At 45.4% G+C, this 16,927-nt stretch overlaps 2 protein-coding genes across 5 annotated transcripts in view; one reads left to right on the top strand and one right to left on the bottom strand.

Moving 5' to 3' along the window:
- Positions 1-207: 207 nt before the first annotated feature.
- On the bottom strand, positions 208-8,544 carry WDR5 (WD repeat domain 5). Its single transcript, XM_017810210.1, has 11 exons — positions 8,432-8,544; positions 6,607-6,797; positions 5,695-5,803; positions 4,312-4,385; positions 3,324-3,413; positions 2,866-2,955; positions 2,082-2,165; positions 1,118-1,173; positions 914-960; positions 679-754; positions 208-346 (listed from the first exon to the last, which is right to left on the bottom strand). The coding sequence occupies exons 2-11, from the start codon at positions 6,685-6,687 to the stop codon at positions 223-225; spliced, it is 831 nt and encodes a 276-aa protein (XP_017665699.1). The 5' UTR covers positions 6,688-6,797; positions 8,432-8,544; the 3' UTR covers positions 208-222.
- BRD3 (bromodomain containing 3) overlaps positions 8,291-16,927 on the top strand; it is a 47,460-nt gene continuing 38,823 nt past the window's right edge. Inside the window, exons 1-3 of one of the 4 annotated variants that reach the window (XM_017810205.1) lie at positions 8,291-8,422; positions 10,912-11,061; positions 14,907-15,001. The gene's annotated coding sequence lies outside the window, so the exon portion shown is untranslated. Of the gene's footprint in view, positions 8,423-8,817; positions 9,114-10,911; positions 11,062-14,906; positions 15,002-16,927 lie in introns of those variants that run through there. The other 3 variants (XM_017810206.1, XM_017810209.1, XM_017810207.1) reach the window with 3 other exon arrangements.

Genomic DNA, 16,927 nt, shown 5'->3' with positions numbered 1-16,927 from the left:
CAACCTGGCCTTGGACACTTCCAGGGATGGGGCAGCCACAGCTTCTCTGGGCAACCTGTGCCAGGGCCTCCCCACCCTCACAGTAAAATATTTCCTCCTTAAATCTAGTCTAAATCCACCCTCTTCCAGTTTAAAGCCATCACCCCCAGTCCTGTTGCAACAGGCCCTGCTAAAATCGTGTCCTCTCTAATAAAGAAGTACTAACACTTTTTTCTATAGTACTCATAAAATGTTAAACAAGTTCAAAAAGCACAAATGAAATCCAGGTTTTCCTATAAGCTTAGCCAAGTCTACATAGTGAGACAGAATTACCTTTCCTTTGCTGTAGTCCCAAAGTTTAAGAGTGCTAAAAAAAAAAAATAAGAGAAAACCAAAAGATTTTAGTTCTTAGGGATTTTTTTAATCTGACAGTTTCTTATCAGCAGAAAAAAATTTCTCCACACCAGATTTTCTTAAAGTCTACATGGATCATATTAGCCTGGTTTCAGAATGCAGGGTTAGTTAACCCCAAAGTATCAATTTTACTGCTGTACCATTCATATTCTCCTCCATGAAATCCAGTATGTATAAAGTCATGTAGTAGCATTACTATGGCAGCCAAAGAGCAGCAAAATAAAGTATTATCTCATACCCAACACTCAAAGTTTGTGTGTTTTTCTCTTTTTTTTTAATACTTACTTGTCCAAAGTTGCAGCTAATATGTATTTGCCATTTGGTGAGAATTTCACAAAAGACACAGGAGGGTTGTCATCATCTACAGCGAAATTAAAAGCATTATTAGTGCACAGCTGTATTGTCTCACTGGCAGACAACTTCTTTTGACATTAATTTGTTGCTAAGAGTTTCACTAAAACAGAATATCTGTGTCACAACAGCAAAAAAGAGAGCACAGACAGGAAATATTCCTACTTACCAATCAGTGTTTTCAAGCACTGGCCTGATGCTGTATCCCAGATTCGACTATTAAAAACACACAACAGCCATTACTATTGGTTTTGAAATCTTTGTTCCAATTTCAACATTACAAATACAAAGGCTTTTTTTTTTAAAAAACAGTCTTTTTTTTTGGAAATGCAAAAGGTTTGAAGAGTGATACAGACAAGAAATAATCACTTACCACAGTCCATCGTAGCTACTTGACACTATCAGGGATCCATCACGATTGAAATGCACCTGTAATGTTATTAATACGAAATATTAATTATTAAAATCAGTAACTTTACTGGTGTTCATAAACATTTGATCTTTAAGTTCCACTGAAGTCCTTATCCTCCATCACTGACATGGAATACACGTTTCTTCAGAAGCTAAGAACACATGAGCACACAGATACTCTGTTCAGACAACATCAGCAGGTTCCAACTTGGGGATTGTACCTTATCATTTCAAGGGCATGGAATTTAACCTCTTATGTAGCCACTTGTATGTTTTATGGCCAATTTATTGCCTTTATACGCCTCAAAATGCAGCTATTTTAAAGAATTACCACTACTAAGGTATATTTTTGAGTGTGAAATATCTTCTATGCAGGGCAGAATGATCACGTTACCGTAGCCACGATTCAACACATCTGAGGCTCAATTTTTTTCCAGTTTTCTCCACTTCAAAAGCATTTAAGAAATGAACACCTTTTTTTTTTTTCTTTCATTTGAATGGATATTGTTGTATTCTGAGTTTATTTCACCTGCTAAATGAATGAGATTTCAAACAAGAGCGTTCTAGGGAACAACCCCGCTCTGGACTTTGGTAATAGGTTGAGACACGAAGGCAAGAGACATCCAGGTTGTTCTCTTGAGCACCAAGAGACCACAAATCTGTGTCCCAGCATGACTGCCAGCCTCAGGTATGACTGGCACACCTCTGGTCTATTCACATTAACACCCAGGACCAAAATCCATACAGATCTCAGAGAAAACACTGCTCATTTCATCCCCACTGAGCAATGACCACAGCCCAGCCTCCATGCTGTGTAAGGGTTTGGTAACAGTCAGAACACAACCCCCTCCTCTAGAGAGGCAGGACAGGAGCTCTGCTGAACAAAATAAGCATGTTAGTGTGTTCATTTATTGTGAGGCACTTACAGCTGAAACTGGGTCAGAATGAGCAGGCAACGTCTTGAGGCACTTCCCTGTTTTCACATCCCATATCCTCACGCTTTCGTCAAACTGGAGGTGGAAGAAAGGCACAAGGTGGTTTTAGTGAAGCACCTGCTCAAGGCATGCAAGATGTTACAGCTTGGCTATGGCACGTGCCTCCCTCCAGCTGGATCAGAAAGCCCAGGACACAGGCACTGCACAGAGCAGGAATGACAGACTGGGAACAGCTCCCTGAACTCCTCTCCGTGTAGGAAACCTGCACGTTCAGGATGGATGAGGGCTTGAGTGTGTCCCCAGGCAAAGGCAGCAGTTCATCTAACTACAAGATGTGCATGTGGGGGAAGACAGAATTGAAATGGATTGGATGACTCATATTCTTTCATTTTATATTATTTTCAAACCATGTACTAAGGTCTGACCTGCTCTGCAGAGGGTCCAGGTGATTAGAAGTCACACTTGAGTTAAATTAGGGTCTAGGTGATTAGAAACTATAAGTACAGTTGTATTATAAATTCTGTATTCACTATTTATAAATTATAGTACATTGATTCAGCTTGCAGAAATCCTGTGCCATTCTAATCATAAATGTGTGCTGTATTAATCATAATAACATGTTAAGAAAAATAAAGGTGTAACTGTAACTATCATTTAGTGCTGCCATCAATCTGCCAAGGATCCCTAAAGAACCTGTCTGTCCCTTTAGTGACAGGTGACAGAGTGTGCAGTACTTGCTTTCCACAAAGGGAAAAAAGATAAATAAATCACTCACTGAGCCAGAAACGATGAGGTTTGACTGAGGGTTGAAGTTGCAGCAGAAAACGTAGTTACTGTGCCCTTTCAATGTCTTTAAGCACTTACCCTGAAATAAAATTTCAGTTAAATGTACAGCACCCTCCAACACCACAAATGCATTCAGGTAAGCCACATTAAGGTTAATCACTGTGCAAGACATAAAGAAACCACCTCTATCCCCAGATGTAGATGGGCAGAGGACCAGCTACAACTAAACAGGAAAGAAAAATTTCAACACATTTTTAATTATTGCAGATAAGGTGCAAACCCTTTGGGCTACACAGGAGATCCAATCAGTTTAACAGACTTAACCATCCCCCTCTTTCCAAGAGCAGAGGAGCCAGAGCTTAAAACTTTACCTCTCATCAAAGAACATCAGGCTGTCTCTCAGAAAAACATGAGTGAATGAAGGTAAATAACAATTTCTGCTCTTACCGAGCTTACATCCCATATTTTGAGAGTTTTATCATCGGAGGCAGAGACAAGAAGGTTGGAATCTGATGACCAAGCAACATCAGAGATTCCCTAAAACAAAGGAAAACAATTCTCTTCTCAGCTCTGTTTGTTCAGCGATACAGAAAAATGGAAAACACAGACTGCATATTACACTCACAGCTGAAGGCTGAATGAAAACCCAGCCCTGAGAGTCAGGAATTCAGTGATTACACTGGGTTAAGAGCTCCTTTAACATATGTTCATTTTAAGCTGAGCCATATACTCTGAAAACACCAATGACTTGTTCACACGGTTCTTACTGTGGCCACAAACCCCTTTGTTGGAATTCATAAACAGAATGCTATGAAAATTAATCTGAGTAAGTGGCTTTTCTTCATGACAAATGGCTGCTCTTTATAGTCTGAGTCCCCAAAGGCTGGGGAAGAAGATTCTAGTGGTTTTTCTATTGGTAAATCTTCATTTCTGCTCATAAAACTTCAGCGCTTGAGAAACTTTAAGAAACAACACCAAAGGGTTTGGGAGTTTGTGTTTTCTTTAGAACTTTGCAGAATGAGTAAGTGTTGTGTTTATGTAGGCAAACCCACAAGAAAAATTCAGTCTCCTTAAAAGGCAAGTCATTTTGTTCCATACACAAAGGAAAGATGGAACAGGACACAGTGTTACATGGATTTTCACCCAGGAATGCCCTGCCCCGTGTCTGAGGTGGGTTCTCCTTAAATTCAGGGACAAAAGGAGCTGCCTGGGCAGGGAGCAAGCAGGTACTCCATCATCAGCCTGCACTTCACCCATATTCCCAACATTACTCCAGCAATTCCAGGACTGTATAAACAAAGAACTACAAAGCAAGACTGAAGAATAAGCCTTTTACACGAGTCAAACTAACACAGAATAGAAACTTCTGGAGGAGGAGGAGGAGAAAGCAAAATTCTTCAGAAGTAAATTCAAATAGCAATCCCTTTACACTTACCAGTTTATGACCAGATATTGTTTTCTCAAACTTGCCATCATACGCTCCCCAAATTTTAATGAGTTTGTCAGCAGCTGGAAAACAATGTGGCAGTTCAGAGATTAACAGCACGGGCAGAGCTGCCCCTTCCAGGTGGGAGGGAATACAGTAACTCCATCTCTGCAGACACTGGGCAGTTCTCCCCCCCAGCAGACCTCCATGAATAAGGTGATATGGAATTGGTAAAGAACAGCTTCCTACAGGTCAGGCTGCAGCAGCTGAGGTTACATAAGCTGCCTGGAATGCAGAGAGTCTCCAGCAGCTTTAGTTTCTCTCATGACAACTTGGGTTTCTACTTTTGTTTTAGATTGCCACTAGTAAAACAGTGCTGGTCCATGGGAATGCTGAAAGGCTTTTGCCCCAAAAAGAACTAAAATCACACCACAAGCTGGAATGAATTAATGCCTGCAGAAACCCAAACATATTATCCATGCTAACTTGCAAAACGTACTCCGGAGAAAAAAGTTGATATTTGCCAGATGTAGAGGTTGGAAAATCTGGGCAGGGGAGAGAGGGGGACTCTTATGAGGACACTTGAACATAAGAATGATTTATATGTGGCACACTGCACTGGTCTTATCGAGGCTGTCTGCAGTTAAGTCAAAGCCCCAAGTCATTCCCATGTCTGGAAGATGTTCCAGTGGCCCTTTTCAACTGCCCTTTTCCTTATACATGGATCCTCTCTGGATCACTGAGGGTCACCTAAACACATTTTCAAGGGAAAGCTGTCAAATGCTGAACACCAAAAAAAAAAATATTATGAAATACCAAAGCTAACAGGAAGAGGACTCGTTCTATCACTTAGGAGAGCAAGAAGTGAAATACTATTTATAACAACCTTCTGCATTTCACTGGGGTAACCAAAGGCTCTGACTACCAAACACCACAGGCACACAGGACAGAAGCACATGGCCAGTCCTCTGTATCACATTTACAGCCTAGAAGCACCTTCCTTATTTCCCAGAGCTCAGCTTTGCCTGGAGATACCGTACACAAAGTTTAAATTAAAAGCTTGAGCCATGCCTTTAGCAATACAGAAAAGCTCAAGGGTTTCCTTTGCACAGGGAAAGAACCCTGCCTGGTTTTGCCCATTTGCTCAATAAAGCAAGCTGAATGGGATTCTCCAACCTGGTAATGCAGAGAAGATCCAGTGTTCAAAGTAACAGAACTTAAACAGCTCAAATCAGATTATTTCAAAGACTGACAGCTTTGGTATCACTCCTTTGAGAAAAACTATGACACTACATCCCTTCTCTACCTGATGGAGGCAACACTAAAGACAGGCCCTTCTCCAAGGCTTATGTTTGCATGTTTGAGATGAGTTAAAAAGCAAGCAATACTTACAGGAGCTGGCAAGCCACTCTCCATTAGGACTAAACTTGACTGATGACACTGCCTTTGTATGTCCTGCTAATGTGAACTTCAGAGCATAGTTTGGTTTTACTGGAGCAGGCTGTAAGAAAAATGCATGTGAATGAGTTAAATTCCAAATTTAGCATCTCAGTGACCAGCTCTGGTCAGCACACAGGAATGGATCATGGGGATATTCACCACAACAGAGATTCCAGCATTTACATTCCTCTTCCCTTCTAATTCCAAGCTCCCTTTCTGTCTAGGGCCTTAATGATTCAAGCACAACACCAACTCATCCTTGATATGAATTCCATCCAAGCCAATAACAAACAGCTGAGAATAATCCAGCAGTCCAACCACAAAGTGCTTGGCAGTTCAAAATAACACTCTTGGTTATTGATCCTTGCAGCGCTTTTAAGTGTTTGCAGTTTTCACCTCTATCATGAATTAAATCACAGGCCAACTTCTCCATGCCCCTGAAATCCCACTTTTACCCTTTCCACCCTTTGCAAAGGCTTCATGGTAAGAGAATATCATCTCCTTTGAGCATCTGCAGGCTTCAAAGAACCTGAATAACTGTTTCCCCACGCTGCAACTATGATCACACATTCACTGATTCTCCAGTCACCTCCAGGCATTCCAAGGATACAAACAACCTGTCTTTGTCACACTAAAAGTGACAAGAGGCAAGAACTTCCTCAGAACCAAAAAGACCCCAAGCACTACAGGAGAGCCTACACTCCATCCACTTTTCCCATAAAATCCTCAGCACAACAGCAGGAGCAGAGACATGGAGATCTTAATCTACACGAGAATTCAAATCCTTAATTGTGGCCTGGCTGTTCAATATGCAGGTAGTTCCACGTGTATTTACAGGGATATTGTTTGGAGCCCCACACACACCTTGCTCTGATTGGTGGAGGAGGAAGGAGTAGATTGTGTTTTGGTGGATTCTGCATCTGGCTTCTTTTCTTCTGTTGCCATGGTTCTGGAGCTGGCAAATGAGACTTATGGGTGCTTGAAGGGGAGAATGAATGTGCTGCTTCAAAAGGCAGCTCTTGCCACGGAGAGGAGAACCGCACTGAAAGGAAAACCTGGAAGGAAAACAAAATATTCTCATTAGCTGTCAAAAAGATACTCAGCAGCCAGAAGAGTGAGAATGGTCTAAGTGCAGGTTGCCAGAAACAAGTATGAAAACCCTGTTTATTATCTGTTGAGCAACACAGCAGTATTTTAGGCCTTCAGACCTACTCATGCACGAGGCCAAGAACCCAAGACACGTCCTTTGATCGCTCCTTGGAAAGCTTTCTCCCACTCTGCCCCACTCCAAACAGAAATAACGCACAATAGCTTTGAGGTGTGGCAGGGTTTCTGTATCACATAACCCAAAACACTTTTAACAAGCACTTAGTACACAGTAAATACAAAAGTCTGCATGAAAAATGGAAGGAACAGTGCAAGGCCTTTTTATTTTATTAAGGTAGAGAATACAAGACCACAACGAAGACAAAAAATAGCCATCACTTCCAAAGCTTAAGACCCTGCTAGATTCCTTTCACCTCAAAATGCAAATATTTTGGTCTCATGTTTCCCTCCTCAACAGTTTGACCATCAAGCTATGCCCTTCTACACCCAAGACTTCCCCCTGACTGGAAGCAGCCTTGGATCAGTCCCTCCACACTCGCTTTCTGTAACAAAACCTGACGATGGAGTGCAGTGCCAGGATTTGGTAATCAGGGCTGATGCTGCAGAGGGAACAAATCTCCACTGCAGCTCAGCTACATTTCAGCTCAGGATCAGAATCACCCCCAGCTCACACTGTCAGGATTTGCCTTCCAAGCGCGCTCACAATATCCCAGCACTGCTGCCTCTCCTTTTGCTGGTGGCAGCACATTTGGGAGCAAGAGCATTTGCTCTCAGGATCCACTGGCATTCCAAGCATCTCCTTCCCGGGAGGGCACAGACCAGGGCACTACCAGTTGCCTGCGGGCACTACCCAGCCTTGTGCACGGCAGGGGAGACCAAAGAATCCCAGGATGGGCGAGGTTGGGTCATCTGCTCCCACCTCCCTGCCTAAGCAGGGCCATCCCAGAGCACATGGCACAGGACTGCGTCCAGAGTATCTCCACTGAGGGAGACCCCACACCCTCCCCGGGCAAATCGGGGGGGGCCACGACGAGAAATTAAAGTTTCCTAACGCGGATCTGCTCCTTTTCACATGGAGCTAATCCGGGCGCTCGGGAGAGCGTGGACACCGACTGCCTGGCCCTGCGGGAGGAGGGCTCCATTCCCACGAGGGTCTCTCCATTCCCGTGGGAAGCAGCTAAATTCCCCGGGGGGGGGGGCTCTCCCAGCACATCCCAGCGCATCCCTCGCCACCAGGCACGCGGTACCGATAACACCCCTCAGCCCCTCCTCTCCTCCCAGGCCCCCGAACGCCCCTTCCCTTCCCGCCCTCGCTCTGGAAAGGGGGAGTAGGGATCCCAAATTCTGGAAGGCGGGGGGGGGTCGGGGAGCGGGGGGTTTGGGGGGGGGCCGGGCGGGCTCCGCGCGCGCCGCCTGCGGGAAGGGGAAGGGGAGCGGAGGGAAAGGGAGGGGAGGGGAGGCGGCGGCGCCGCGCGCGGGCAACGGCCGTGAGGGGAGAAACCCCCCCCGGGGCGGTGCGGGAAGATGGAGAGGCGGGAGAGAGGAGCCCGCAGAGGAGCCCGCCGGCTGCTCGGTGACTTACCGGGGGGGACGGGGAAGGGGAGGAGGACGAGGAGGAGGAGGAAGGAGGAGGAGGAGGGGGGCGGCCGCCGCCTCCTCCGCGGCGAGGGAGGAGCGCGGCCGCGGGAGGGGAGAGGGGGGGACGCGGCGGCGGCGGCGGGTCCGGGTCCGCCACAGGCGGGGAAGGCGGGCAGGGCGCCTGCGCGGGGCGGCGCGGAGGCCGCACAATGCCGCTCTCTCCCGGGAGCGCTACGGCGCGGCCCGAGAGCCAAAAAGAGCGCACGGGCGGGGCCCCGGCCCGCCCCTTCCCTCCCTCCCTCCTTCCTTTCTTTTCCCTCCCCTCCTTTCCTTTCCCTCCCTTCCCTCCCTTTTCTCCTCGGTTTTCCCTCCCTTCGCTCCCTTCGCTCCCGGCGCCCGCTGCTGCCTGTGCCGCGCGGCCCCCGTGGGTGCGGGTCACGTCCAGCCCGTGTGGGAAAACCAGGCACAGGCGGACACGCAGACAGACAGACAGACAGACAGGGAATGGGCGGCCACGGCTCTGCGGTCGTTGGAGCTCCGTTGAGCCCGGCTGGGAGAGGGTTGGGTGTCGTTGGGGTGCATGAGTGCAGGTTGGATGCACACAGCAGCAACCTCCGGTGAAAGCTGCTGTGGTATGGGCAAGCAAATTCACACGGCAGCAACGTCTCCATAATGCCTGTAATAAGGTCTATAATGTCTGTATAATGCTTATAATAATGTCTATGTGATGTCTATAATAACCTCTGTAAGGCAGGAATCAGCCTCTTCTCCCAGGGAACACGGGACGGGACGGAGAGGACACGGCCTCAATCTGTGCCAGGGGAGGTTGAGGCTGGACACCAGGAGGAATTTCCTCATGGAAAGGGTTGTTAAACACTGGAATGTGAGGAACTGCCGTTAAACGTTGGAATGCCCAGGGAGGTGGTGGAATCACCACCCCTGGAGGTGTCCAAGGAACAGCTGGATGTGGCACTCAGTGCTCTGGTCTGGTTGACAAAGCGATGGTCAGAGGTTGGAGCTGATGATCTTGGAGATATTTTCCAGCCTAAATGATTCTGTAATGCATGAGCCTGATGTGTGAGCCATTTAACACTGTAATCTTTGCCTGGGTGAGAGGATATCTAAGGCAAGAGTATGTAAGATGTTTTCTCAGTGTATCAGCACACGAAAGTCCTGACTCAGAAAAGTGTTTAATTCATTAAGCCCAAACAGCCAACTTACAACTAAAGATGTGTTTAAGCACTTTTCTGGAGAGCAGTAGGTTTTTCTGAACCCACACAGCACACACTGCAGTCTGCTTTCATTTAAGAGGGAAGAAAAGGAGACGCGTGTCATCTACTGGCCCTTTAACACAGGAAGATATTTAGGTTCCAAAAATTCTAGTGGCAGCTGAGAAAGGAAAAGAAAAGCTGAAAAAATCCTGTGGTAGAGTGAAGCCAAGGCCCTTCTCCTTCAGGCTGGAATCCCACAGCAGAAGTCTGGAAAATTAGCCCTGCCTTCTAAATTCAGGGAGGTAAAACAGAAGATACTGCAAAGTCACCAGAAGAATATTAAGAAATAAATCCCGTTCAGTTTCTGTTGGTGATTCTTCCACATGGTTTTAACTTAAAGTTTTCAGTTTTTTAAAAAATAAATATGAAGTAAAATGAGAGAACACAAATCAAATCAGCAGTATAATGCTATTTATAGAACTTTCTTGTGACAGTGTTTTTGTTTCTTTCATGTTGGAGATAAAAGTTTGTATTTTGCCTCTCAGTGTCTGCTTTGGAAATTTTTGCCTGATATATTTATGTATATGGATAATAAAGATATATGCATGTATAAAACCCCTCACCTATGATGAATAATATCTCTCTGGAACCTGAAAAAATTACAAATTAATTGTAGTCCTAAACAACCCTTTAGCTTCTAAGTGTAATAAAGATATTTTTAAACAAGTTTCAAGTGGGATAAACTCCCATTTGGCCAAGTACCTGATCCCATGCCAGGCTGGGTTTTTGACAGCATGGAGCTCGCAGAGAAAGACAACTCAGAGAGCAGGGACATTGCTTTGGGACTGCAGAAAGTGAGGGCCCAGGGCTTTGCATGGACAGAAATTTGGATGAAATTTAACTTGATGGTTATGAGTCATCTGTGAGGGTCTTTCTTGCTCCTCCAGCCAGGCTGCCACAGCTGGGATCAGCAGGATGTGACATCTGTCCAAATTCCCTCTCTGGAAAAGAGTGGGGCTTGGCAGGCTTCTCCCTCACAAACCCTTCCATTCCATTTGGTTCAAAATAGCCTGAACTTGATGACCTGCCAAGTGCACTGGAAAAGACACCTGTCTGAGGTTTTTTGGGGGAGAGCAGCTTCCCATAATGATGAAAGGGAAAGAACAGTCCACGATTGGAAGGAAGTACCTGCTTTTGGGATGGCTTTAGGGTGTCAGGAACAGAGCTGGGGTCGTGGCTCCTGCTATGACTAACGTATATGATTTTGTCACAGGTTCTGCCAAGACCAGAACTAACCCAGTCCTGCAGATTTCATTCAAAGGACATTATTGTTTGTGGAAAAGCTCCCAGTAAATTGAGTACACGCTGGACCTGCTCTTTAGACCTGCCTGCTGCAAACCAGCTCGTGCTTACGTTTGTAGTGGTGAGTAATAAGGCACTAAGCTCACAAGCTGTATGAGTCCATGTTTATGTTTTGGCACAATTGGTAATCTCAGCTCAGAGTTTTGTTTGCTTGGGCCTCTCAGCAGACAGAGGAGGCGCAGAACAGACTTGCTGTGTGTTACACTCTGCTCAAGAAACAGGGAGGAAGAAGTCACGAGAGACCTGCTGCATCTTTTAGGCTTCTAAAGAGCAGCTGATCCCTGACACAGAGCTGTTTCTGGGTGGTTCCTAACATGCTGCTAGGTGGTTTTTTTTCTAAATCCCAGATACATCACATTCATATGTTTCTTCTGGGATTTAAAAACAAACACTGAACCTTTTCCAGGATGATATTTCTATCTCCCCCACTACACTACGAGCTCTGCTTGCATCACTGCCAACATTTGTTCATTTAAAACTAGGAAATCTTACCCCAGTGGAGAGCAGGTGGGATTGGATTCATTCTGGCCTGGGAGGGATGTGTAGACACTCTTAGTCTGGCCATGAGGGGCCTATGGAAGTTGAAGAACTGCTTTCAATGTAATATCATTGAACACTGCATGTATCAAACTCCCCATTAGTAAAGACCTGCTAAGAAACAGCCCATGATTTTGAAGAGCAGGTAGGACTTCCCAGAGGACTGGAGTTCCTGCAGTGTGCTGCACTGTATCATTCAGTGCAAATTCCCCCCAGTGGAAGTCACAGCCAAGTTAATGCATAAAGGCTGCTGATTTGAGAGCCCCAGACTGAGTCACACACGGTCTCACTGCCAGACGTGATGACAGCCTGCCTCTCCCAGCCACTTCAACTGGAGCAGCAGGTTCTCAGCACTTGTGTGAATCAGGAGCTCCGTTCTTGGCTGGTGCAAATGGCTGCAACCACAACGAAGGGACAGTTCTGTACAATGGACTCACACCCCTGAAACAGTTCTAGTGAAATCTGGGTGTATTTATTATTCATTGTAATCTACAAATCAAGATGTTTGAAAGAGTCACCATTTGTTTAGAGCATCTTTGCACTGTTCTCTCCAGTCTTTGTAAGAAGGCAGGAGGAAAAGTAAGGAAACACACAGGAATCCTTTAGGGCTTTGGCCAGCTGAAATCTGGCATGTTCTAGTGTCTGTTGGTTTAAACTGCCAACTCAGTAGCACCCACTATTCACAGGCTTGCTTACCTGTGCAAACCACTGTGCTACCAGCAGGTGCTGGGTTCATTCATCCCGCTGAATGTCTAACAAAACCATTTAGATACAGGTAATTTCCAAAGAAACATATTTACTGTGGCCAAAGATACGTAGCCCTGTTGGCTGGGCATTTTCTCTTCCATTCTCAAACTCTGTGGTCATGTCCCTTTCTTCTCTCCCACAACAGTTTAGGCCTTTGCTCTGCTTCTTTCCATACATATACACCTTAGCCCACAGTAGCCCAGTCTCCAGCTCCTCCAAGTAAAGCTACATCCTGATAAGACTCACCAAGGTCAGACAGAATATTCTGTGGGCTCTTCATGCCCTTCCTGTCCTTCGCAGTGGAAGCCATTCACCTCTGTTTCTCTGGTTTGAGAACTTCCAGTCTGGAAGAACATTATTTAAATCCACTCTGGACCCTTCATTAGATATTGGCTGTCTCCAGGCCACCATTCAGATGATAATCAAAACTGCTCTTTGCAGGTGAACACTTACAAGATCCTTTGGGTCTTGGATCACTCAATTCTTTCCTGTCTTCCCTTCAAATAGAACAGTGCTGTGCCTTTGGGGGATCGTAGACATCCTGGCTCCTGGGTTCCCAGTTTGGGGGCTCTGCTCATCCTTTTCCAGATGAAGAGTGAACACCAAAGAGACAAAAGTTCTACAGGCACTGTCGCATTCCCAGGAGTAAGTAACCAGGATGGCCTCACCAACTGGTGTGTCCAGGCTCTCAGAATTACAAAGAATGAGTCAGAAAAGCTGAGTCCCAATTCTGACTCTGCCCATGATTCTCTGCCTCATCATATTCCCTCTCAGCTTTCTCAGCTGAAAAACAGGAGTCATAATATTTCCTTACCTACAAAAGCTGTTAGGAGGATTATTGCATTGTTGTGAATTCCACAGATGAAAGGTACTACAGAAGAACAAACTGCAATTATTGTTTCAAACCTCTGCCCTAGTCCTGTCATCCTTAACTTACTGAATAGCACTTACTCAATCGAGGAAATCCTGCCACTACAGTGAAGATGATCATTGGAAAAGATGACTCTCTTGTTGCAATAAGAGCATTTATCCCCTTGTGTTCAACACCCTTCTCCCTGCCACTGGGATGATCAGAATCACATAATCCCAGATATTTACTACACGTTTTTAAGCAATCTACTATTTGGGCACTATTATGTCTTTATCCCAAACATGGCTGTTATTGAATAAATTCCCTTTTTATAATGTTTAACATCCACTCTAGAGATAGCAGCTGCTGTGAGTCTGCTGCTGTGTGAGGTCTCTTGGAGCCCATGGTGGCTGATGGCTGACAAAATAGTCAGAATGGCCAAATTTGGCTGCCTGGAGGCGTGTGGAGCTCAAATCAGCCTTTCATGTGCATGTACAGCGTGCCTAGGGATGTGCCCAGAGCTGGAGGGCCAGAATGCAATGCCAGTTTGGTATTCATACCCCTTCAGCAGCCTTCTCCACTTGGAAATCCCAAGTGCAAATACTAACAAAGAGCTCCCCTGCAGTGGGGAACTGTGGTTTTGATGGTGAAACAGGCGCTGAATGGTGAGGTAAAAATCAGAAGCTTGCAGTTAGTACCTACAGCAAAGGTCAGAAAATTGGTGCTCTAGGTTAGTGTTCCCAGCAGCCCCTGATTTCTGTTAAATACTGTTGGGTGCAGTCACACCAGGCACGGTGTGTGGCCAGTCCTCACAAAACTCATCTCAGAAACAAATATCTCCCTTTTTCTGCTTCCATCCCCTCTTGTTTTGAAAAGAATCAAGACTCCAAGAGCAGAGAAGCAAAAACTGCCAGTGTTTAACAGCCCTGAAAACCACGTGGGTTTGCACAAATAACATTTTTCTTGTTGAAGCCTGTGCACAAAGCTTTTGAGAAAGCATGTTGGTACCACTGTTCATTATGGGTTAAAAGTACTGCAACAGGAGGAATAAATACATGGCAGGTGTTCGTTAACAAGGTACTAATTGGGTAACTGGAGGTGCAACATAAGAGACCACAGAGGCCAATCAAAAGGCTCTGGGTGAATCTTGGATGCTCCTCTGAGCTTGGGGAGCAGGAGGAGGTAAAAAGCTGCTGCTGTAGTCTTGCATTTTACGGAAAAGCTGATGTTCAGGTGTTTCAGAAGCAGCAGACTGTTACATCTCGTGCCTGAAACTGTGTGACAAAATCAGTTCAGAATTTAATTTAGCGATTGCAACTATCTTTTCCTTGGTTGAGGTGCTTTTACTTTGGGCTAGGTAATTCGAGCTTGAATTGTTCTGATTTGATTTCACTGTACCTCCTATGGGGTTTATTCAAACTGAGTCAGCCTGTGCCTGTTTGGCTAAACCATTATCTAAACTCACTGCCTTGCATAAAGAAGGCTTTAGGGATCCCAAAATATGTTTGCTTTCCTAATCCCTTGGAGGATGCAGTGGGGTTCTTCAAGCACAAGTTTGCAGATCTGCAGGTAGGTGTGTGAGCGACTCGTGTGTTCCAGGTTGAAAGCTGATAGTGGTGAAACCTCTGGGGACAGTTTCCCATGTGAACTGTTTTGCCTGTTCAGCCTGATGCATAATGAACATTACAATTTGGTATGAAACTTGTCTTACACCCACCCTGGGTGAGATAAGGAAGGATAAGGTATAATTGGAGACTGCTTTTGGGTTGCAGTTTGGATACACCCTTCATTGACAAGCTGGTCTTGCATGTGGATTTGCAGTGAGGATCAAACTCCAACATTTAACTTGTGCATGTTCCTCCGTGAGGTGAGTGCCCTGCCAGCTTGGAGGGCTTTGTGCTCTCACATGTTTATGCTCTCTGGCTTTTCTTGTCTCTGCCTTTCTGCCTGCACTCCCCAGTTTCACTCTGCTCTCCTGTTGCACTCTTTGCACGTTGCTGGGGTTGCTGAACACTTTGCCTTAGGAGCCCCCTGTTCAGCTCCTTATGGCTCTGCCAAGTCTTACGTTGCAGCCAACACGTTTTTGTTGCAGGAGTTTGCCTCAAACTAAAATATAAGTGCATTTAAAACCCGAGCTTTCAGATTATGGCTCAGCTGAAAACGAGCCTTTAGAGTGCACGGAGTACGTTTTTCCGAGTGTTCATAATGAACACTCAGCCGATTGTTCCCTGCCCCCTCCCTTGGAAAGCTTCAGCCTGCCAATTTTTCCCAGCCCCCAAGCCCAGAGCGGCAGCAGTTTTCATTTAGGGACTCTTTGGTCATGCTCATGATTTGGTGTCTGTGTATGTTATGGCATTCATGAATTCATACTCTGGTTATCCATGTGGATCAGGCGTGTACTGGAGCAGGACAGCGCATTCAAAAGATCTGACCTGGTTCTCTTCAGCTCTCAGATGCTTTGATATACGTCTGCTCTTTTAGAATTGCCTTCACAATGGGCATAGAGCAGAACAGTGGTAAAAAGTGCCTTGTGCTCAAAATCCAGTCCTTCCCTGGATCCCTGGTATCTGGTATTCAGGACACTTGGAGGCAGGGCAGAGTTCAGGTGGTGTTTCAAAGGGGTTTCCTCGCTCAGCCTGGCAGTGTGGAACATTCAACCAGACACAGGGCGGGTTTGTGAACACCAGTGTGATGGTGCCCCTTGAGAAGACCCAGATTTTACCTTTTTCTCGCTGTTTGCAGGCTGTGTGTTCCCACAGAGGCCACGTGCTCTGGGTGTGGAGGGCAGTAAAGTGATTTTTGGGTACCTGAAGTTAAAAAGAGCAGTTGGCAGGAGGGAAGTCCAAGTCACAAACTAACCTAGAGTGGGGTTTGGGTGTTAATGTAGATGTAACTTCACACACTGCCTTACAAAGGAAATATATCCAAGAGCAGCATGGCTGTGAGCGAGTTTCTGGTTCCTGAGTTTGCAAAGCCTTGAAGTTGAGTGGAAAAAAGCACTTTGTCTTGGGTTTGGTTAAGGCATATGCACAACTTTGGTTCCATCCTCAGGCAGCCACAAGCACGGCTAAGTGGAATTTTCTTAAACATCTGTCCTCTTGCCTGTACAAACCCCAGTCTTTCTGATGATATCATACCTCTGGAGAAATTTCAGTTCCGTTGCTCGTGTTTTTCAAAAGCTAATCTTCTGGAAATAAGGCTTTTTAGTAAAACTGCCTTCACCTTATGGTTACAATAAACTGACTTATTAATTGGCATGGGTGTGTGGCTGTCTGTACCAGCAGCATGGCAGCCTCTGTTGGCACATGTGTCCACAGAGAAACCCCTAACTCTGTCTTATTTCATGTTGGCACTCAAATGTTTCCCTTCATTTATTTTCCAATGGTTCTACTCTTTTTTTTTTCTTTTCTCTTTTTTTTTTTTTTTTCCCTTGCAGCAATTCAATCATAGTTTGGGTTATAACTATTTTTTTTAACTTCTGTTTGCATTTGTGGATTTGCTTCAGGACATGGGCTGTGTTGCTCTGTTGCTTGGAAGCGTCTGTAACAGTGCTCGTGTTTGTTGATGTTTTTATGGTGTTGTGTTGGTAAAATTCACATTGTTTTTATTGCATACATTAGATTAATTTCTGTTGTTTTCAGCAGTTGACAATATTATGAAATGCATCAACCAGTGCGAACTACGTCGGGTTGTGGGTTTTCTTGATGGATTTTTTTTTTTTTGGCCAGCTACTACTCCAGCGTGCATCGGCGGCGGGCTATTTTTATTGCAGCTCGTATTAGTTGTTGCGTAA

This window comes from Lepidothrix coronata, unplaced genomic scaffold (assembly GCF_001604755.1).
Source record: "Lepidothrix coronata isolate B3197 unplaced genomic scaffold, Lepidothrix_coronata-1.0 Scaffold28, whole genome shotgun sequence".
NCBI classification, from domain to species: Eukaryota; Metazoa; Chordata; class Aves; order Passeriformes; family Pipridae; genus Lepidothrix; species Lepidothrix coronata.
Note: the sequence above shows the minus strand (reverse complement) of the source record. Positions and strands in the feature narration are given on the sequence as shown.

What these genes read in the sequence shown, in the direction of transcription:
- WDR5 (XM_017810210.1), bottom strand. Translation starts at nt 6,687, where the DNA reads ATGGCAACAGAAGAAAAGAAGCCAGATGCAGAATCCACCAAAACACAA. An exon ending in CAATATCTGGTCATAAACTG is followed by an intron (nt 3,414 to 4,311) that starts GTAAGTGTAAAG and finishes CCTTTGTTTTAG; the next exon opens with GGAATCTCTGATGTTGCTTG. An exon ending in AAATATGGGATGTAAGCTCG is followed by an intron (nt 2,956 to 3,323) that starts GTAAGAGCAGAA and finishes ATTTTATTTCAG; the next exon opens with GGTAAGTGCTTAAAGACATT.